At 41.2% G+C, this 23,359-nt stretch overlaps 1 protein-coding gene across 1 annotated transcript in view; it reads left to right on the forward strand.

Annotated features, from left to right (window-relative positions):
* CngA (Cyclic nucleotide-gated ion channel subunit A) overlaps positions 1 to 22,353 on the forward strand; it is a 67,772-nt gene extending 45,419 nt beyond the window's left edge. The window contains exons 5-15 of the mRNA XM_069319913.1: positions 316 to 478; positions 2,166 to 2,370; positions 4,486 to 4,710; positions 5,094 to 5,271; positions 5,640 to 5,762; positions 8,437 to 8,574; positions 10,271 to 10,414; positions 12,642 to 12,764; positions 16,323 to 16,455; positions 18,792 to 18,966; positions 19,940 to 22,353. Coding sequence (XP_069176014.1) covers positions 316 to 478; positions 2,166 to 2,370; positions 4,486 to 4,710; positions 5,094 to 5,271; positions 5,640 to 5,762; positions 8,437 to 8,574; positions 10,271 to 10,414; positions 12,642 to 12,764; positions 16,323 to 16,455; positions 18,792 to 18,966; positions 19,940 to 20,258 — 1,926 coding nt within the window. The 3' untranslated portion in view covers positions 20,259 to 22,353. The remainder of the gene's footprint in view (positions 1 to 315; positions 479 to 2,165; positions 2,371 to 4,485; positions 4,711 to 5,093; positions 5,272 to 5,639; positions 5,763 to 8,436; positions 8,575 to 10,270; positions 10,415 to 12,641; positions 12,765 to 16,322; positions 16,456 to 18,791; positions 18,967 to 19,939) is intronic.
* Positions 22,354 to 23,359: the final 1,006 nt, after the last annotated feature.

Raw genomic sequence — 23,359 nt, forward strand, 5'->3', positions numbered from 1 at the left:
TTAGCCCATTTATATACACTTTAGGTCCCCACAAGATCAAGCGTCAAACTACCGACCCATCCCAGGATGCAACCCCATAATACTCGCCTCTTCCAGGTACCCATTTACTGTCAGGTAAACAAAGACATTAAGTGAAAGAAAAAACGCGCCTAACCATTTCTGTCCTGCCCAGGAGATTCAAAATCTCCTAAAGTTCTGATACTGGTTAACACCTCATTTGACATTTTTCTTTTTAGTCTAATCATGTTTTCCCCCTTCCAAACAAAATTCCTCGTGGCAGCTGATCTTCCATGTGGCATTACTTCCCCCGTACAGTGGTTGTTGGTGGTGACGGTGGCGCTGCTGTACAACTGGGTGATGATCATCGGGAGGGCGGTGTTCTGGGAGCTGCACAACCTCAGCCCGGCCCTCTGGCTCTCCTGCGACTACCTCTGCGACGGCGTCTACCTCGTCGACATGGTCATCAGGGCACACGAAGGTACGTGCCTCTTATAGTGTGTGTTTGTCTCTAGACAATCTGTGTGTTTATCTAGGCACACAGATGTGCCTAGATGTGCCTGTACTTAGGCGCACAGGTGTGTGTGTGTGTGTGTGTGTGTGTGTGTGTGTGTGTGTGTGTGTGTGTGTGTGTGTCTAGACTATGTTTATCCAGAGACAAAAACTGCCTGCCTCTGCTTGCCTCTAAATTGTGTGCCTGTTCACGCTGTCTCTACTGTTTCTCGCTCACTTCTCTACACCCTTCACAATAATCTCTTTATTATCCTTATGCCTACCATAAAGACCAGTTTACTAGTTACTGCTAGGTGAACAGATCAATTAGGTGAAAGAAAATATGTTCAACCATTTCTATCCCGTCTGGGATTCAAACCCGGAATTTTTTATTGTACGTCGAGAACGAACCCGTCTGTACTACCGGGACCCATAACTATCCTCATTATAGTTTATTCATTGTTTATAGTTGTTTATTCATTGTTTATAGTTGTTTATTCATTGTTTATAGTTGTTTATTTATAGTTTATATTTATATTATAGTTATTATTATATTTATATTATAGTTATTATTTATATTATATTCATATTATAGTTTATATTTATAGTTTATTCATTCAATTTATTCACTCCACAAAGACGTGTTATTCTGTTTGTTCCTCATCATAGTCCTCATTTTACCTGTTTACACGTGCAGTTGTTTACCCATGAACACCAGTTATATAGGTACGTGTGTGTTAAGCTTATTTATTAAACACTAGAGGAGAGGGGCGGGGATATTGGCGGTGGTCGGGTCTCTGACCATCTCCATCTCTCTCTCTCTCTCTCTCTCTCTCTCTCTCTCTCTCTCTCTCTCTCTCTCTCTCTCTCTCTCTCTCTCTCTCTCTCTTTCTCTCTCTTTCTCTCTCTCTCTCTCTCTCTCTCTCTCTCTCTCTCTCTCTCTCTCTCTCTCTCTCTCTCTCTCTCTCTCTCTCTCTCTCTCTTTCTCTCTCTTTCTCTCTCTTTCTCTCTCTCTCTCTCTCTCTCTCTCTCTCTCTCTCTCTCTCTCTCTCTCTCTCTCTCTCTCTCTCTCTCTCTCTCTCTCTCTCTCTCTCTCTCTCTCTCTCTCTTCCCCCCATTTTCCCTACCCTTCTCCCATGCTCTGCCAGTCTTCGGCTCTCCCTTGCATTCTCTCTCTCTCCTGTTCTTTAAACCTTCCACTCTTTTCCCCAGTGAAGAAAGCATGCTCAAATAATGTTGAATCAACATTATCCATGTTGAATCAACGTTGAATTTACGTTATCAACGTCGAAATTACGTTATCGACGTTGAATTTATGTTATTAACGTTGAATCTATGATTGATTCAATGTCGATAACAGCCGAGAAAGTTGGAAAACACTATTGACAATCAAACACACGTTTTTGACTTATTAAGACTCGTTGGTTGTCTCAATAGATGCCAATTTTCCTTAAAGAAGGGCCTGGAGGATCAACCTCAACCAACCTAAGACACTCGCCATACAATTACTCATCACCCTGCTAAGTTTGGAAAGACTGGCCAATGTGTCTGTCCCTCAGCCTCGAACATACAAGACATTCTCTCTCTTATATATATATATTGATGGCTCAAATAACCCAACATACCCTCATGTTATCATCGTTCCTTTTACACATGCACGCACACCTTTCCGACAGGTTACTTGGAGCAGGGTCTGATGGTGAAAGAGCCGTCGAAGTTGCGAAAGAACTACGTGAGGTCGCTGGGCTTCCGGCTAGACCTGGTATCTATCTTTCCTACCGACCTGGTCTACTTTGCCACGGGTTCTAGCGTCGACAAGAACGACCCACACCGCCTACTAGTCCCTGGTCCTGTTCTCGTCCGGATCAACAGGCTCTTGAGGTAAGGGAGGGAAGGAAGGGAGCAGGGAGGCGCTGGGGCGATGCCGGACAGGTGAGAAGGGTTGGTGATGGACAGGAAGAACAATAGACACACACACACACAGACACACACACACACACACATTGTGGGGCAGGGGGAGCCTCGCGGCTGAGTAGACAGCGTTCAGGGGTTGTAGTCCTGAGGGCCTGGGTTCGATTCCCAGCCGAGGCGGAAACACATGGGCCGAGTTCCTGATGCACCTGTTCACCAAGCAGTAAATAGGTACCTGGGAGTTACACAGCTGCTACGGGTTTCTTCCTGGGAATGTGCATGTGTTTGTGTTCACGTGTGTCAGAGAGAAATATACGTGGTAGGTATAATAGAGTAAAATTAGATTGGCTAGAAAGGCTAGGTCCAAGATCTAATAGCTCGATTCTGCAGGTACACATAATAAATACACACGCACATACACATCTACCCTTGTGGGTGTATAGTGGTGTATAAAGTCAAACTACTGAGCATGGGTGGAACACGAACAAGGGGACAGAGAGAGAGAGAGAGGGAATTATCAGGGGAAAGCGCCAAGTCATTATGACTACAAAGCACTTGGAAGGGATCAGGATAAGGATTTGGGGTGGGACAGGGGGAAGGAATGGTTTCCAACCACTTGGAAGGTCGAGGATTGAACGCCAACCTGCATGAAGGGAGACCGTTGCTCTACCGTCCAGCCCAAGTGGCTGGCAAGGGGACACAGGCGGAAGCATAATACTAAAATTAGTATTACATATTAGAAAGTACATATTAGAAAGAATTTTTTCAGTGTCAGAGTAGTTAACAGATGGAATGCAGTAGGAAGTGATGTAGTGGAGGCAGACTCCATACACAGTTTCGAATGACAGAGCTCAATAGACTCAGGAACCTGTACACCAGTTGATTGACAGTCGAGAGGCGGAACCAATGAGCTCAACTCCCGCAAGCACAACTAGGTGAGTACAAAGACTGGTAGATTGTATATTTTTGGACAGTCAGATAGTCTTCTATACTACACTCAATACAAAATTAGTACACAACTCTGAGAAACAGACAGTAGTGTCAAAGAAGGTATTCCAGAGTATGGTGTAAGAAACATTAAAGCATCTGAAGACAGTCACAGTTATGGGAGGCTAATGAGAGGTGAGATGTTACCAGGTGGGGGTCCCACACTAGTCAGTGTTAAGGCCTATCTTCTTCTTGATCTATGAAACCAATTTTCCATAGGCAATAGAATCCTTAGTCTTGATGTTAGCTAATGCAAAAATTCTGAAGATAATATATACAGTGGAAAACTACCAGAAACTTCATAATGACTTATACAAATTGAAAGATTTATCCACCAAATGCTTATGGTTAAATTGTGTAAATAGACGGTAATAAAGTGGGTGCTGGGTACAGAAAGCTGGATGCAAAGTACCAATTGATAAAGAAAACTTTTGGAAACTGTAAGAATAAAGACCTGGGACTTGAGATCTGAACAAACCTATCTCCTAAAGGCATCATCTACGGATATCATTTGTTGTTCATTTGTTGTTCAGTCGTTCAGGAACTTGACTGCAATATACATCGGACTAATACTATAATATACACACCAGTATGAGTTCATATCTCATTAAACATTTTTTTTTTAATTAGCCCAGAGATTTAGTCTCAGAGTTGAGAATTACTGGTATTTGTAATGAGGAAAGGCTAATGAAATTAAACCTCAGTTAAATCTAATTAAATGTTCTGCTGGAAGCAGAACAACATGGGAGACATGATGACCACATAGAAAACAGTCAAAGATATAGAAGGATAGGCTATTTGTTTTGACTGTTAGAGGAAGGAGATACAAAGTGGGAAATCAAGATAAAAGGATGAGAGAATTGTCTCTTTTTCTTAAACTTTTTTCATTATGTTCTATGTGTCATGCATATCTCTGTCATCCCTCACACACACACACACACACACACACACACACACACACACACACACACACACACACACACACACTATCCCTCCTGAACACACACCTTCATACCATCCCTCCTGAACACACACACACCATCCCTCCCAAACACCATTCTTCTCAGACACACCCCTCAAAACTTTCCTCCTTTGCAGGATCCCGAGGATGAGAGAGTTCTTTGACAAGACAGAAACGCGGACCAACTTTCCAAACGCCTTTCGGATCTGCAAGGTAGTGCTGTATATCCTCATTATCATCCACTGGAATGCCTGTCTCTACTTCGCTATATCCTATGCCATTGGATTTGGCAGCGACGGCTGGGTGTACAAGAACATTACCATCGGGAGGAATGGCAAATTCTCTCACCAATACATCTACAGGTGGGTCACTGGATCCAATATTAATTTGGAAGCCCATTTAAAGGTACATCAAAGGTCACTATACAATAGTAGGTAATAATACTATTCATCTGATGTATTTTTTATGAAATTTTATGTAATTTTATATCACTATACAATTGTTTCTGCATTTTATTTCACTATACAAATGTTTCTGCATTTTATATCACTATACTGTACATATGTTTCTGTACTCCTATACTGTATATACAGTATGTAAATCTGTCCTACTGTGTCACTTTCTCTCTGTATACCTTGCTATCCTGATTATCTCTGTCTGTTGACACTGATATAAGATAAAACTAACTATATTTAGGGATCACTGTGTCACTGCACATGAGAGTAGCATCGCCCTCCTCCGGCAGCTTCTACTGGTCGACACTGACACTGACGACGATTGGGGAGACTCCTCAGCCTGAACGCGATGAGGAGTACCTGTTCGTGGTAGTAGACTTCCTAGTGGGAGTTCTCATCTTCGCCACCATCGTTGGCAACGTTGGCTCCATGATCACCAACATGAACGCTGCCAGAGCCGAGTTTCAGGTATGTTATGATGGCCAGATGTGCAGAGAGGTATTATTATGTGAGCATATTCCCATCTGTTTAGGAGGATAATATTAAGTTACTAGAGCTTTCCATGTCTTGAGCTCGTCTTATAGTGTAAGGGGTAAATTCCAGATAATATTCACATAGTATCAGCTGTTAAACCAGATTTGACCTGAAAATTTGGAAAAGGTATTAGTTATAATTACTCCATGGACATAAAAATGATTCATGCCAGTGAAGAATCCCAAACGAAGACATTGCTAGGTTGTTTTATGCTCACATAGATAGAGCGAAAGAATACTTTGACAAATATCTGACTTAAATATAAGTTACAGTAATTTCATGCAATTTTTTGTTTGTTACAGAACCGCATGGATGGAGTAAAGCAGTACATGGAATTCCGAAAAGTGTCAAAGGACCTTGAGACGAGAGTGATCAAGTGGTTCGACTACCTGTGGAGTAATAAGCAATCGCTCGACGAAGAAGGGGTCAGTCCCTGATACTTTTACATCATCTCAACTATGGTATCTCAACTATGGTATCTCAACTATGATATCTCAACTATGGTATTTGTGCTTGGGGCTCTACTACCCAAAATCATTTATGTCCTCTAATTACTCAACACAAAGCTGCTATTAGGACAATATCCAATTCTGGCCCCAGACATCACTCGGTACCCCTATTCAAATCCCTGAATATGTTAGACATTAAGTCACTGCACATTCTCTCATGTGTACTATACATATACAAAACGCTAAATTGTAATGCCAATCCTGATCTCAAAAGCTTCATAGAAGGTTGTAACAGAACCCATGAGCACCACACCAGAAATACAGTTTTGATATTCCTAGAGTACGACTTATTCAAACCAGAAATGCTCTACAAATCAAGGGGCCCAGAATGTGGAATGACCTTCCCAACCATGTTAAAGACTGTACCTCTCTCAACCAGTTTAAGATAAAAACTAAACACTACCTAATAAATTCCCTGTAACCTACCTCACTCCTCTATTGTCAACCCATGTCCGTTATTTTCTTTTTTTTAATCAACACTGTTTTTCAACCTATTGTATTTGTGCTGCTTTTTCAGTCATGTTCCCCCTTTTTTTTTATCTTTATTTGTATTTGTTCTCAACACTTTTTATTCTTTATGCTCAATTAGTATTAAGTTCTAGATATTAATGTTTTTCTTGCCCGAAACGCATTGCGTAATAGTGGCTTTAGGCATTGTATGTACTAGCTCTATCTATATATCAATCCATTAATGTAACATCACTTGTATGTATATACCTTACCTGAATAAACATCTGAATCTGAATCTGAATCATGTAGCTAGGGTGTGTTAATTAAGGGTCATCTGGCAAATGTAGTAAACTAACATGATCTAATATTGTGAGAGATCCCATGACTACAAATGAGCCTTTGACTAGAAAGACTGCAGTTATGTGGTTGTTGGCTTATTTCACTGGAAGTTATGAGGCCCTCTGTCTTGTACAATGATAGCTAAAAGGTCATTTGGGTTGTATGGCAGTAGTTATGGGATGCTAATAAAGATAACAATATAGAAATTACAGGATTGTTTGCATAATGGGTGGTAGTTATGTAGGGGCAATTTGGCTAATATAGTATTTAGAGGGCAATTTGTGTAGTTTGATGGTACTGTATCTGTACTTATACAGTATATCCGGATGTAAATGTAATATATATATTATATTTACATCCGGATATACAGTGGAACCACGGTTTCCGAATGCCCCGCTTTACTAATTTTTCGGGTTACGAGCACAATTTCTTCGTAGAATTTGGGAATCGGTTTACGAACTTTGCATCAATTTGCGAGCTTGTTGACACTGTACATGTATGGGTCAACCGAGCATGTGGTTCCTGGTGGCACGGGCAACCTCGCTTCAGTTTACCAGTGGCTCCCGTTTAGTGATGATCATGTTTGAATTCTTTGTAAAGAATTTCATTTTTTCAGCTTTTTTGCTTTCTAAACATAAAAGTAATTATTATATACCACATCATGGGTTCCTTAACAATTAAGAAGTGGTGTTCACTAAGGGAAGAAATGCAAAATTTTGTTGAAACGACTCGCCCCAAATCAAGCTGCAGTAGGCTGTTGCCTTAACCTTTTTAAAGACACTGTGAGGCCTCACTACAGACAAATGTTAAAACGTAGAGAAAAACAAGTCTCTGTGGAAAGTTTCTTAGTGAGAAAAACAAGCAGTGAGCAGCCAGGTCCTATTGGTATGCAGGCAAAACGTCGGAGAGAGAGTACCCCGGAGAAATCACTGCCTGATGTTATAATGGATGGGGACTCCCCTTCCAAACACTGACACCTCTCCTCCTCCCAAACTCATCACCATCTTCCATATACCAACAAGAGTCATCAATAAAGGTAAGCTATAACTTGTACAGTACATACAATAGTACAAAATATTTGTGTGTACAGTATTATGTATGAAATGTATTTTGAAGTTAATCCATTCCACACTCCCAAAAATATTAATTAAATTTATATTATTTATTATAGGAAAATTTGTTTCGGTTTGCAAATTTTTGGTTTACGAGCCATCTCTGGGAACGGATTAAATTTGTAAACGAAGGTACCACTGTAAATTGAAGGTTAAATTATTGACCTTGCCCAGGATGCAACCCCACAGCAGGTACTGACTCCATGATAGGTGACTAACTCCTATTATACTGATATTATGTACCTGTTTACTGCTTGGTAATCTTAATCTTAATCTTGAGGTGACAAAAGGCATTGGGTGAAAGGAAACGCCTTGGATTCCAGATTGTGAATCGAGAGCGATCCCAATTGAACTACCGAGACTCTTAAAACTTGTAGTTAATGGGTCATTTTGGTACTGTACTATGTTGGTAGTTAACAAGTCATTTAGCTAGCATGTTGTAATTATTAGATAATTTGGCTATTGTGCTGGTAGTTAAAACGTCATTGTTCTACCATTATGATAGTTCACCAATTCACCACACACTCTCAGCTATCATCACTACCATCTCATCAAGAGCCAAAGCTCAACCTTCCCCCCACCCCACAAGCATAACTAGGTGAGTATACTATCTCAGCCACCATTACCTCCAGCTCTCCAAACAATCTCAGCCTCCATCACCACTGGCTCACCAAACCCTCCTCCATTAGGTGCTGAGGTCGCTGCCAGACAAGCTCAAGGCCGAGATAGCCATCCACGTGCACCTTGACACACTCAAACAGGTCCGAATCTTCCAGGACTGTGAGCCAGGACTCTTGGTCGAGCTCGTACTCAAACTCAAGTTGCAGGTCAGTCAAGATTTATGTGAGTTACCAGTATGTAATACTCGCGAGTGTTGGTGGGGGTAATCACAAAAGAGTGAAGGGGGTCGTAGGTTATAAGTTACAACTAACTCTTTCAAACAAAAATTTAATCTTTTTTACGCTAACATTTGACAGTATAATATGTGTGAATCACGATATGAGGAGAGTGTCACGATATAAGGATGATGCCACAATGTTAGGACGGTGCCACAATTTATATGACAAGAGCATGGATCATCTAACATCAAATGCTATACATGTTAGTGGCTTTACAAGAGTGTAAGAAGTCTTGTATATACAGTATAAATATAAATAAATACAACACCTTCATGGCAAAGTGGCACCAAGGAAAGGCATAAAGTTCTAGTTGGGCAGAAAATATGTGTGAATCCCTGACTGAGGTTCAGTGGAAGCCTCAGAATCCCTAGAGGATTCAGTTGAATTACAGGTTGCATTGCCTTTGAGCATATCTTGGTTAAGTGATCTAAGGCATGTGCTTAGCCACACCCAGTGTGCAGATTCCAATCCTCTTCATACCTCCTACTGAGTTTCTCATTGATACATCATGTTACTGTGACTTATTTGTGTATATGAAGCGAAGCATTGGAGGTAGAACCCCTATACCACAGGCAGAGTGTATGCAGGCAATGTGTGAAACCCTGAGTGGGCTGCAGTGGAAGTCTCAGGACCCCTAGAGGATTCACTTGAATCGAGGTTGCATTGCTTTTAAGCATGTTGCAGTTAAATGGTCTACAGTGCTTGCCTTGGAGTACCCAGACTGCTGGTTAAAATCCTCTTCATGGTTCTTACTGATTTTCTTTATATATATATATATATATATATATATATATATATATATATAATATATATATATATATATATATATATATATATATATATATATATATATATATATATATATATATATATATATATATATATATATTATATATATATATATATATATATATTTATATATATATAATATATATATTTTTTATATTATAATATAAAATAACTGGGGATGGTAAAGGTGAAGCACCTCACATATGGGCCAATAGGCCCATTACAGTTTACCAATATATGTTTCCATGATGGCTGGGACAGTATATTGTATGTTCCATCATGTTCTCAAAGATGGTAGAATGCAATTTGGTTTTAGGTTGCTGAACATATAGGTTTGATTTGCTTAATGTATACTGTGTAGAGCCTACATGTTCCTTGATAGGGCTTTGCAAGGCCCTATCATGGAACATATAGCCTCTACACATAACTAGATCATCAAGAGAGAGAGATATCCTGACAAATAACACCAAAACAATCAACAAATATAGCAACAATAGAAGACTGGACATTGGAGAAGCATTACATCTCAAGCAAGCAAGCAAGACAAATATAAACAGCTAACTAGCACCAAATTACCTGTCATCTTGAAAAACACAATGAAACATACAATATACTGCCCCAGCCATCATGGAAACATAGATTGGTAAGCTGTAATAAGTCAGGTGCTTCACCTTCACCTCATCCGTGGCAACATATATGGCAATGTCCCTGCGAAGCTTATTCTTTCACAATAGTGCTTCCACTCTTGTTCTCACTCACCCTCCATCTTTCCCTAGTTTCTGTTTCCCCTCACCCTAACTTCTTCCCTCACTCATCAATTATCGCCCTCCCTCAGGTATTCAGCCCTGGAGACTTCGTGTGCCGCAAGGGTGATGTAGGGAAAGAAATGTACATCGTGAAGCGAGGGAAGCTCTCCGTGGTTGGTGACGATGGCAGGACGGTCTATGCTACACTCGGAGCTGGCAGTGTCTTCGGCGAGGTGGGTGTAATGTGAGTTGGGTGTAGTGTTAGATGAGGTTCTTACTTTATCAGTGCCTACAGTGCTGACTCATATCTACTGGTACCTGGTGCTTTTCAATCTTAAATCTTTCCTGCTCTAGTTCACTGTTAAACTTGCTGTGAGACTCTGAATGGAGGTAACAATCTATATTCTTACCACCTGCTTTGCACACATTAATACTTTCTTACATTTCCTTGATTCATTTATATTTCAAATTTCCATCAATGTCATCTTGTCTAATTATCCCTCATTTTAACATCCATCACTCTTGTCTTTTCTCTGCAGTATTTTACATGTTGTAATCATGGCTTCTCTGGTCCTTTGCTTATCTAAGGCTTACCTCTAGACATCCTCCATCTTTTTGTGATTCACAAGGTTCGGATTGTATGCCAGTACATTAACATTTTGTGAAGGATGGCACCATAAACATTGCCACAGTGTAGTAATGGTTTATAGAGTTTATCTTCTTCCCTCTAAAACAATCTACCTTCCTGTTATGAATTTTGCTTTTTGTACTTATTTTACTGTTCTCTACCTGATTATTGTTTCCAGTTAGGGAAACTGGAGAAAATGGCCCAAAATGATATGGCTTTGGACTATCAGCTCATCGCTCTGCTTGAAAATTTGTACTATGTCATTTTCCAGATACAGTGATACCTCGGTTTACTAATGCCCCTGTTTACGAACTTTTCGAGTTACGAGCCCGATTTGTTTGGAAAATTTGAATCGGGTTACGAACTTTACCTCGGGATACGAGTTTGTTGATATGCGTACGGCCGACCTAGCGTGTGGTGGCACGGCGATCGCGCCTCAGTTTATCAGTGACTCGCACAGTGACTATCCCGCCTGAATTCTTCACAAGGATTTACAGTTTTATCAGATTTTTGGCTATTTAAGCATAAAAGTTGTTATTATATATCTTGCCATGGGTCCCAAGAAAGCCAGTGGTAAGGTTAAAGCAAGAAATCACATGTGAGAATGACATAAGAAAAACAAGAGATCATTCGTAAAATGAAAATGGTACACGTGTTGTTGAACTAGCTAGGCAGTATAACAAATCTTCAGGGGAGGAAGACTTGGCAGTAGAGGATGTCTCTTCCTCATTAATTAAAAAAATGTGTGCAGTATGGGAAGAACTGCAAAGTTTTGCTGAAAAGAATCACTCAGATAAAGCTTTAGCATGCCATTGCATTGATCTTATTTATGACAATGTGATATCTCACTACAGACAAGTGTTACAAAGAAGAGAAAAACAATCTTCAAGAAAAACAATTAGAAAATCATGCAGTGAGCCGCAGTGACCAGAAGCAAGCCCTAGTGGTATGCAGGCAAAACGTGCCAGAGAGTGCACCCCAGAGAAGTCCTCACTGCCTGATGTTATAATGGAAGGGGACTTCCCTTCGTACCAGTAACACCTATCCTCCTCCCCCCTCCTCACCGTCTTTCATATGCCAACAGGAGTCGTCAGTAAAGGTAAGTAATAAATTGTACATACTTTTGTAGTGAAGATTTGGGTGAATTAGGTATAAAATTTACTTTGAAGTAAAGTTTTTGGGGAGTCAGGAACGGATTAATTCATTTCCCATTATTTCTTACGGGAAAATTCGCTTCGGTTTACGAATTTTTGGGTTACGAACCGTCTCCAGGAACGGATTAAATTCGTAAACTGAGGTGCCCTTGTAACTGGAAATTTATCAACCCAATGCAAGTGCATTTACCACCATCACAGCCACCACCATCGCAACCACCCTAACCATCACATTCACCATCATCATCACAGCCACCATCACCAACACCACCACCACAGCCTCTACTACAGCCACCATCACCACAGCCTCAACTACTATGGCCGCTGCCACCACCACCACCAGTACAGTACAGCTGCCACCACCACCATACAGCCACTATCACTACTACTACACCCACCACTACTACACCCACCACTACTACACCCACCACTACTACACCCACCACTACTACACCCACCACTACTACACCCACCACTACTACACCCACCACTACTACACCCACCACTACTACACCCACCACCACTACACCCACCACCACTGCCACCATCACCACTACTACACCCACCACCACTACAGCCATCACCACTATACTCACCACCACCACAACCTTGACCACCACAGTCACTACCAATCTCTACTACTACTGTACTTGCTAACCAATCTATCACATGCTACAGGTGTCAATCCTGAATATCGCAGGGAATAAGACAGGCAATAGGAGAACTGCCAACGTCCGCAGTGTTGGCTACTCTGACCTCTTCTGCCTCTCCAAGGATGACCTTTGGGATGCCCTAACTGAGGTAAGCTTGCCTGCACTTCATAATTGTATTATTATTTTTTGTGGCTAAGAATGTTTCTCATCATTGTATTATTATTTTGTGTATTAGATTTATTTTTCTACCTCCTACCCATTTTGTTTTTATATTTATTGTCTAAATTAATTTATTTTCTCTAATAATGTTTACATCACCATCACAAAAAAACAGCATTGAATGTAATGAAACACCATTTTCTAGATGAACCCTGGAGGCTCCCTGGAGCTATCGGACTGATATACGCTATGTTAGCCTGGGGGGCATCAGTCAATGGAGTTCAGTCTACCAGGGACCACGAGCCAGAACCTGGCCCCCTCAGAGAGCCACAGGAAGCAATGGCTCATGGAAACCCCCATGTGTTTGGGAGCATTCCATGTCTGCCATCGACCGGGGTTATATGCACCCAGAATGATAGGCATAACAAAACAGACCCCATTTGGTAAAAAATTGCAACCGAAGACTGAACAGAGAGACAGAACTCCCCAAAACTTAATGAAACAAGCAAACAAGCAAATGTCATACACTGCCACAGTGCCGTTTGTCCGTGCATTCCCCTCCTTCCCTCCCCGGGAGGAGGAGAGCCCGGGACCTCCCATGCCAGCTACTCACACCTTCAGTTCGTAGACTGATGTGTTCTGGGTCGGTCATCAATTCTGGCCTCGATTTCTTGGCAGGTTTTGTGCCTTCGTGGCGTTTCTTACTCCTTGTGGTGTGGTGGCCAGGAGTAATTACAGTGTACTGGGGCTGCATGCACTTAGGGCTACCCTCCCTAGGTGCCCTTGGGTTCTAGGGTTACCTCCCATAGAGCCTTCAGTATTCCACTTCCGTAGGGGTTTTTGCTGCTCGGCATTTACCCCACCATTGGGGCCAGCTGAGGTTTAGTTTCCTTTGTTTGGCCTTGGGTAGGAAGTGGTGGTGTTGCTGGTTGGGGCGGAAGGTGCTACGCTGCTTGCTTACCTACACGGCAGCTGTGTTCCTGTTTCTTCTGGTGGCACTGTACTTTTGCAGGATTTTTCTTTTCTTTTTGTTTTTCTTGCCAGGAGGGGGGGGTCTGCTTTGTCTGACTATTAGTCCACATAGGGAATATTGGTGGCCCTCCTCTAGGCCCCCGTGCTTGTACACGTCACAGGGGTCCAGTTCTTAGCACCTCCCCCTTTGTTAGCTTTTGAGTTTGACCGGCTAGCAGTACCTTGACTGGGCTTCCTGCAGAAGACATCCCTACGGGTCCTGGAAAACCCCGTTGGGGCTCGGTTGACTGATGGATGTGTCTTCTGAGTTCCACCTCGCCTTGTGCGTATTTGAAGGTTGTTCTGTGTCCTTGTCTCAGAGTGACAGTCACCTGTTTTGCCTCTGTCATGCTGCCTGTTAGGTCAATGACACCTTTGACCCGGAGTCTTGCGAGACGTGTTCTCTGCTTGTGCTCCAGTTTACCCATTCAGGAGGTAAGCTGCAATGGCCTCCCGCACTTCATGAGGCGGGAAACGGGAAGCTGAAAACCCCTGGAAGGATGAGACTGACTGACCTGAAGGGACACAGAACCGAACCCAGGGAGGGACTGACACCAAATCCAACTCATACGAGGAAGGGGAAAAAAGAAAACCCCACCCCTTGTAACAAAAAAACCCGGCTCAAAGGGCACAAAAACCCAAGTGGGGTCCAAAGGGACCCAAGACCCCAAAGTCAGCCCCTCCCCGGCCCCGGGAACCTCCACAGCAGGACACGGGGTCGTGTCGTTCCCTCGTAAGCCTCACAAGAAAAAGCTGAAGCAGCCATGAAAACAGAAAGGAAGGGGACCACTGGTCCCTATACACTTCTGGAGGAGGAACAGGCTTGAATGCCTCCATTGCCACCTTAGAAGGGACATTCCCCGAGACTGCCTGAGCCTCCAACCTAACTAAACCCAGCCCCGACTCCGAAACTCTCAGACGCTTTGTAGCCGGAAGCAGGGGGAGGGGAGGGGACCAGAATGAACCACAGCAGGAGAAGGACAAGAGGGTGCGGACTAGACTAAGGTCGAAGCGACCAACACCCCGAAGTCCGGGTCCCTAAAACCAAAACGGGGCGGCCTCTGGGATCCCGGGTCAGCAACCAACCTAATGTGGTGCAGCAATCTAAACCTAGCCTGAAATGCCTGAGCTGCCTGCACCCAAATAGTCATCTGTGGACTGGGTGTACTGAGTCACCAACAAGCAACAAAATTCGCAGCACTCTGGGTTGAAGGTGTCACCGACCCATCAGGCAGCACGACGGAGGCAGAAGCAGTGAATGACACCCTGAGACAAGGAGACAGAGCAACCTTCGAACTCGCACAAGGTGAGAGGAGACCCAGGGGGTCACATCCATTGGACCAAAGGGGCCCCCACAGAGTTTCCCAGGGCCCTTAGATGGGAAACACGCTAAGGGAAGCCCAGGCAGGATACTGCTAACCAGTGCCCAAGTCTACCAAGAAAACTGCTAAAAGCTGAACCCCCCGGATCTGTCCACCCATGGGGGCCAAACAGGGGACCATTAAGAACTATAGGGGGTAACCAAAACCAAGGGCAGAACCTTCCCCCCCCCCCCCAGGCAGGAAAAAAAAAAACGCAAGAGGACAACGTACTAAGGCAGAACAGAGCCGGCCGCTACGAGAGGGGAAAACTCCCCGTGTCCTACCAGTGCAAACTACCTCTTACCCAAAGGCAAACAAGTTTGCATGAAACACCCCAGCACACTAAAGGGGGTTGATCACCGAGCAGCAAAAGACCAAACAGAGGTAGAGCCCAAGGTGACTTGTGGAAGGGGGCCCCAAACCCCAAGGACAGTACTTACAGGGCACCTAGGAAAGGTGACCCTAGGCGTATGCAGTCAATACTTGTGAGATTACTGCTGGCTCGTGCACCAATAGAGAACAGCTCCACACCACACAGCACAGAGCTGGAGGATAGAAAATGAAAACAGGAGCCAGAGTCACACGACCATTGCCAATCACATCAGCCACAGAACTGAGCTGATGTGATTGGGGTGTGGGTAGCTGGTATGGGGGTCTGGGGCTCTGCCTTCACCCTCCCGGTGAGGAGGAAGCTGTACAGACAAGTGACGTGGTGATGTCATGCTCGTTTTCGTTTGAGGAATTCTGTCCACTAGTTTAGCTTTTAGTAGCAATTTCTTAACCAGAATAGGGGGTTTGTTTTGGGGCGCTTTCCTTTCTGGGTGCCTGACCTGGTCGATGGCAGACATAGCATGCTTCCAACTGCACAGATGTTTTTTATAGGTCATTGCTCCTCATGCCTCTTTGAGGGGACCAGGTTCTGGTTCGTGGTCCCCAGTAGGCCTAAGAACTCCATTCACATGACTGATGCCAAAGTCTAATACTGTGTATCCATATCAGCCTGGATTGCTCCGGGGAGCCGTAGGGGCTTCCCCCAGAATTTTTTTTTTTACCAAGTTTTGCAATATTCGTCATTCTCTACTCTTTTTATGCTACTGTTGTCTTTCATACACAAACACCATGATAGCTGCCACAATCCCATACCCTTTAACTTGAGCTCAACGACACTGTTGCAGTACCCAGAGGCGAAGAAGTCACTGATGGAGCGTGGTCGTCAGCTGTTAATGAAGGATGGACTACTGGATGAGGAAGGACTTAAGGCTGCACAAGAGCAGCACGAAACCACCATAGACAAGGTCAATCGCTTTGGTAGGTCTATACACACACCTGCTTTTAATAGTTTCTTAGCCATAGTCCCTCCAAAGGCCTCCTGATCAACCAGGCTGTGACTCATACGTCAGGCTGCGAGCAGCCGCGTCCAACAGCCTGGTTGATCAGTCCAGCAACCAGGAGGCCTGGTCGACGACCGGGCCGCAGGGACGCTAAGCCCCGGAAGCACCTCAAGGTAAGGTAAGGTAGTCACTCTCCTTTAGAAAGTTATCAGACATAGTTTCTACTTTGAGAAGGAAATGGGAAAAGTTGTCAAACTTTAGTAAGTCATCAGACAAGTTCATGTACTTTATATATTGGTCTTTGAATAAAAATAGGTATATTATTGCTCAAAAATAATGTTGGGGTAAAATTACCAAAATGGCCTTGTGTGAATTATTATGAGCTTAAATGAACACTATGAATTATTGGTACTTTATTCTACCACACACCTCTTTATTAGTCCTTTTATTTTCATTTAAATTGAACTTAAACAGTTCAGTGGGTATGGGGAATTTTCTTCATTTAAACTTGATTTCAAAGTTCTCATTCTTCTTATTCTGGTTTTTGCTCAAATGACCAACCATGCAGCTGATCATGCACCCTGCATGAACAAAAGTGGTACACGTGTCAAACAATTAATTTAGAACTTAGCGGCACTGTCAAATAACCTCAGAACAGAATTTGACTCCACTATCAAACCTAACTTAAATTACCAACAAGCACAGGACAGTATAAGTTCAACAGTTATACAAATCATATAGTATTAGTAATAATTGGGTTATTTAAAAGATATAAGTCTTAGCTGGCTAGGAGTCTGGTCATGGTTCAATCATGTGCAGATACCAATATGGCTGCTGTAACACACATGTCTCTAGTGGGTGAAACGTTTATCTCCACAACCATTCCTGTAGGCAAGGTACTTGTTATATTATGTTTTCCTCACTTTTGCAAGGATGCTAAAAGATATGAATGATGTTTACATTATGGTTATAGTTGGTATTCCCATAACTGCACCCAACTACATTCTATCAAGTACTCATGTACATGTATATTTGGCCAAACTACTGCACAACATAATAGTCAAAGGTGTCAATGGTGGTGAGGTGGAGAAATTGACGTGTTGTAGTCTTGCTGAATGTCTTAACACTTTGCTTGACCGATAACACATAATTTGTCTGTATGTAAATATACTGTATTCATGGTGTGTGAGGATGCACACTGAAAATCCAAAATAAAAATTACTGTATTAAAATTCCATTTATTGTTCAATTATTATGGGACTAGTTTTACAATGCACACCTTTCAATTGCAAACAATTTGATACCAAAATGAACTACGTAGCATGAAAATTAAGGCGGGAAGACTGGAAAGAGTATATTATACATATTTTTGTACAAGTGGGTGTGAACTCACGGATAAAACTCGGCCTATCTTCAGGTGTGTTGCAGGTGGTGTGCAGGGCCATTTGACTTTCTATGCATATATCCCTTTAAAGCATTCTATTGTGCAACAATTTGATACCAAAATGAACGATGTAGCACGAAAAATAAGGTATAAACACTGAAAAAGAGTATAAACATTTGATTACGGGTGGGTACGGACTCATGGGTAACATTCGGCTGATTTTTAGGCTTGATGCGGGTTGTGCTCCAGGCTTTTTGACCTTATATGCATATATCCTTGTAGAGCATTCTATTGTGAAATATTTAATACTAAAATGAACGATGTAGCACATTCATTAAGGTGCAAAAAGTGAAAAAAGCATAAACATTTTAGTGCGAGTGTGCACTCACAGGAAACGCTCGGTTGACCTTGGGATGTGCTGGGGGTAGCGGGCCAGGCCAGACAAAGTGTTAACAGCACTAATAATGGATTGACAGTGGAATAACATCTACTTCCTCACGAGTTGGCTCCCTCCACCATTCTGCCTCTCCTGAGAGAGTCCATATTAATTATTTGAATTATTGTATAAAGCGTTTTTAGAAAATTATCAATTTCAGAAAATTATCAAATTGTCATATATCTCCTACACTTGTATTAGATATTTTCCTACAAATGTCATCAAATATATTCTTGGGTAAAGCAAGCACCCCAGGTTCTGATATATTATTAAGTTTACCTACTCAATAATGATGACCAAATCACAATTCGGAAGATGGAGCAGCAACGATGTTTTGGTCTGTCCTGGGCCATTATCATTACTCTAATAATCCTTTACACTCAATTTTAGCAGGTACTCTACCTTTAGACATCGTGATATTTTACGTTGCACAACCACAGTTCCTTAGCACTATAGTCTGTATCACCGCCTAGTGCCCTCATCCTTTTCGCAGAAACAGCCATTGATACACTCAACACTCGGTTGGCACGACTCTTGGCGGAGTACTCGAGTGGCCAGCAAAAGATCAAGCAGAGACTTACCAGAATTGAGCGCCGCTTTGACTTTGACTCTGACATGACGAACCCTGCATCACCTCGGCTCAGTCCTCACTACCCGACTTCTCCTAGGTAACTCCTACATGCTGGAAATTATTACTCTTCCCTATTAATATTTTTTATTGCTAGACAATAATGGACAGGAAAGAAAATTATTTAAATAAAAATGTTCAAATATATATCAAATAAATATTCAAATAAATATATTAAGGGTTATGTATATTTATTTTATGTAGTGTAAGAATACAGTATAGAGATGTGGTGAGATTTTTTCTAGGTCTATTTATTTTGTAAATTAAAAAATAATTTTGATTAATTTAATAGACAAAGGCAATATTTTTTCTGAATTCATTCCATGTACAGATGTTTTTTTTAATTATGCAGCTTTACTGCAATATTTTTTACTTGATATGCTAGACCTCAGAGCTTGGGTTATTCTAGTGCCTGTTGTTGCTTGATGAAGTAACTGTGTACTTTCACCCACATGCCACTCTTGTAACTCACATTCCACTTGTTACTAAATTCTTACAACACAAAGTATTGTATGCATCTGTTGACCAGAACAACATTGTCACATCCCCTACACTGTTACCCTTGTCCCCATGTTAGTGGCCTTACCCGGCAAGGGGTCTCGGGAGTAGTTTAGTTCTTCTCCCCGAGCCCGGCCTACGGCCATGTGGTCTTCCGTGAATCTTGAACCTTCCACTCCCATCCTGCCTTCTACCATTCCTGCAGTGTGTGTCTTTCACTCTCTGCATGTCTTTTACTTTAATACTATGCCACCTTTGTTTACTTCCTTACATTCTGTGTTCCCGATGTTATCATATAGAACTCTACAGTATTCTCAAAATTCCAGCATATATATTTCTTCTACCACACCACTACTACTACTGAATCTAATTTACATTAAGCTTACCTATCCCAACTCTTCCTTCATTATACATGTTCCTTTCAATATCCTGATATGCACCAAAACTTTCAAGTCCTCTTTAGTAATTGTGCTCATTCTGGGATCACCACAATAATTCCACTCCATTTCTCCCAGGGGCAGTTTGTGCCCGTCTTCATACCTGCTTGGGGCTGCGCCCACATCTCATCGGCAGGAGACCCTTTCAGTTGCCTGCAGTCCCCCTCCCACCGTTGAAGAGACCTATGCCAATGCCTCCTCCATATTCACCCCTCAGGATTCCATCAACCCCATTCAAAACACTACTGCTATCCCCAGTTTGCCCCCTGCCCCTAGTGAGACCACAAGGGTTGATGTTGGTGATAGACATCCATCTACACAGCAGTGTTCGTCCCTACCTTTGCCTACACCCACCATTATTGTGCCTCCATCACCTATGCGCAGGGACACTATCTAACAGTTCCCAAAAGTTGTACTAAATTATTATTACAACATCTGGAAATTAACTTCCATATTTCTGAAATGCCTAGAAATTGTTGTATGCATATCTTGTACTTAGAACTATTTTTGTTATTATACTATCGAATATTGTATTAAAAGCAACCAAATACTGTATATAATATAGATAGAATTAATATTATTTTACCAAAGCCTACTATATAAGGGCCTATACACTGTGGGCCATTTAATATATTTTGATGCTTCCAGACACACAGTCTTATGGAAAGCATTGTGAGAAAGACAAAACTTGTCATGCAGGACTTTGACAATATTGTATGTGCAGTTATTGCCCATGTGGCTCGAGTAATTAGTGAACTACAAACAGTAATAGCAGAGTATTACCTCCTTTTTGCAGCATCTCCTAGAAAACCAGTGTAGAAATACTAATTTCTATAAGGAAAAATATATATTCTATACTCAACACAAACTATTTAGCCAGTAATTAGGCTAACAGAAAAAATATATAGTAATTATTTGTACAAGTGCAGTACTGAATTAAAGTTTAAGAATCTATAATTTTACGTGATACAAATCCAAGTGATATGATTATTAGTCTTCTAGCACCCATGTGAACCCTTCATGAAACAACAACTACTCTTTAATATTAACAAGAACGAAATTAGACTGGCAAGCTCTGAAGACAGTTTAGTCATGAAGCTGCAGGAATTCAACATAAAAAAACCTGTTATATGTTCATTTCTCTGTTGAAGCTTGTACTTTTGACAAAAATTTAGCTTTTTTTAAATAGCCTCAAAAGATTTTAAACTAAAACTGGATATTTGGACTGCTTGAATATTGAGGAATATTTTATGAAGTAATCATGAGCGAGTGGGAAGTCTTAGTGTACTTAATTCAAGAGCCTCAGTTTGCAATCATGGAATCACTGTGCATGGTTGTGCTTGTATCAGACAATTTACCTTGTTTTTTAATGTATTTTTATAAATACTCCTGTCAATATTCTTTGGTGTTTGAAGTACTTTTGACAAAATACAGACAATTATAAAAGAACAATTGTGAGGCCATGCTTGGTCAGTAAGGAGAAAACAAACATAATTATATATATATTACAAAGCGCAGACCAGAATTACTGTACATATGACACAGGGTAGCATATATTGTATAATATATAAATTTAAATTAAAAATGTGTTTAATAATCAAGTGTCATTTAAAGAATCAAGGCTGACAAGTTTAAAAACAAAATCAGCATTAAATGTAATGAAATGCTAATTCCTGAGTGGAGTTTTGGTGGCTTCCTGAAGCTACACTGCTGATATACTGTACCTGTATGTAATTCTCAACTTACAGTAATTCTTTTACACATAAGTATGAAAATTATATAAAGTAATTACATGGGAAAAGTATTATGGTAGAGAAATTATTCAGAATATAAAATATGACTGACAGCTACACTCCTCTCTCAGTAAAATATTGCACTTAAGGAGGTATCAAATAAAGCTCAAGGGTTACATGTATTTAAACAATACCAAAGAGTATAAAGAAACTAGTGAAATAAACTCTGTAAAACATTTAAGAAAATGTAAGGTGCCATTTATAATGAACAGACAATTATAATGGAACCATACCATAATACTGTACTGTAATTGTGTATACCTGTATGGAAACTGAGTGTGACTACCGTACTTATACAATATGAAGGTATGTGTCCTTCGTACAATACTGCAAAATCTTTGATACTAAACTGTAAGATTTAGGGCCTTTGTCATTTCCTAGGAACCAACGCACAAAACTAAAATGTAATCAGCTGGATTTACAGAACTAAGTCTTAAACATCTTTTGATTGTTGAATCTTTAAATTAATAATACAAGATCCATTTTACCAGTTGACAATTTTAGGCCTGCCACAGGATTCTGGTTCTCATGTTAATATTTAATATGGCATAAAGTTAATATATTTTAATATGCTGTACAATTTCATGAGTTTTGTTTTTTTCTGACTAGTATATTTACTTTTTTTAATAGACACCTTCAGGATCTGCTATGATGAGCCATTGACAATATTTACTCTGTTAAATAAAAAAGTTGGCTGTGTGTTGAATCTGCCTTAAATAATCCAGGCACTTCCTTTTGCCACACTGAAACAGTACCTATTCTTTCTTTCACCGCAAGTCATTTACAACTATTACACTGTTGTATTCAAAGCATGCAAAATTCCTAATTTACTTTCTCAAATGCTGCTTTAGTTTTGCACATTTAGCTCTGATCATATAAAATGTATAGAATGGATTTAACACCCATTCTTGCATTAAACAAAAATGAGCACAAATCATGGTTATCAGCTGATTTGCACTAATGAGGTGAGACATTCAGTTGGAGAGAAGGGTGTTTATATAAAATTCTTTGTTTTATTTCTTTAAATTAATAAAATTGCATTAACATACATAATAATAATATACATGACCCTTCTACCAAATACACAACTGAGATTCAGTGAATTCCACCCACACAACTACTTTGTCTCAAGAGATTTAATCAAGTCAGTAAGGTGCATGCATTACATTTATTTAAAAAACACAAAGAATGGTACTATAGAATAATAATCAACTCACCAGATTAACTCTACCTTCACATTCACAGTGAGAAACATGGGTAAATATGTTTACCCATTTTTCTCATGGAATACAGTTACAATGGCGGTGGGGACCTCACAGCGCAGTCACAACTGTCCTCAATAAGCTACAGGACCCCTCTGTCCTCGACAAGATACAGAACCCCCTCCATCATCGACAAGATACAGGATGGACTTGTCAGCCAACCATGGCGTCGGATGGTGGCTCACGCAGGGTTTCTCCCATGGACATTTCTGTTCCCATTGAGGGTTTTCAGGACCTGTTGTCCCTTGGCACGCATTCCGGTCACAACGTTCTCCCGGCCTAGGAGGATGATCCTGAGGGTGTTTTTCTGGACAGTAAAAATCATAGAAAGACTAATAGATTAGAGGCGAAACGTCGCCTGCATCCTGTGGTGTTCTGTGACCTCTAGCCCCCCCCCCCCTTCCCCCCCGCAACCTCTGTCTCTACACTTTCCAGGTCAGACG

This window comes from Procambarus clarkii, chromosome 94 (genome assembly GCF_040958095.1).
Source record: "Procambarus clarkii isolate CNS0578487 chromosome 94, FALCON_Pclarkii_2.0, whole genome shotgun sequence".
NCBI lineage: Eukaryota > Metazoa > Arthropoda > Malacostraca > Decapoda > Cambaridae > Procambarus > Procambarus clarkii.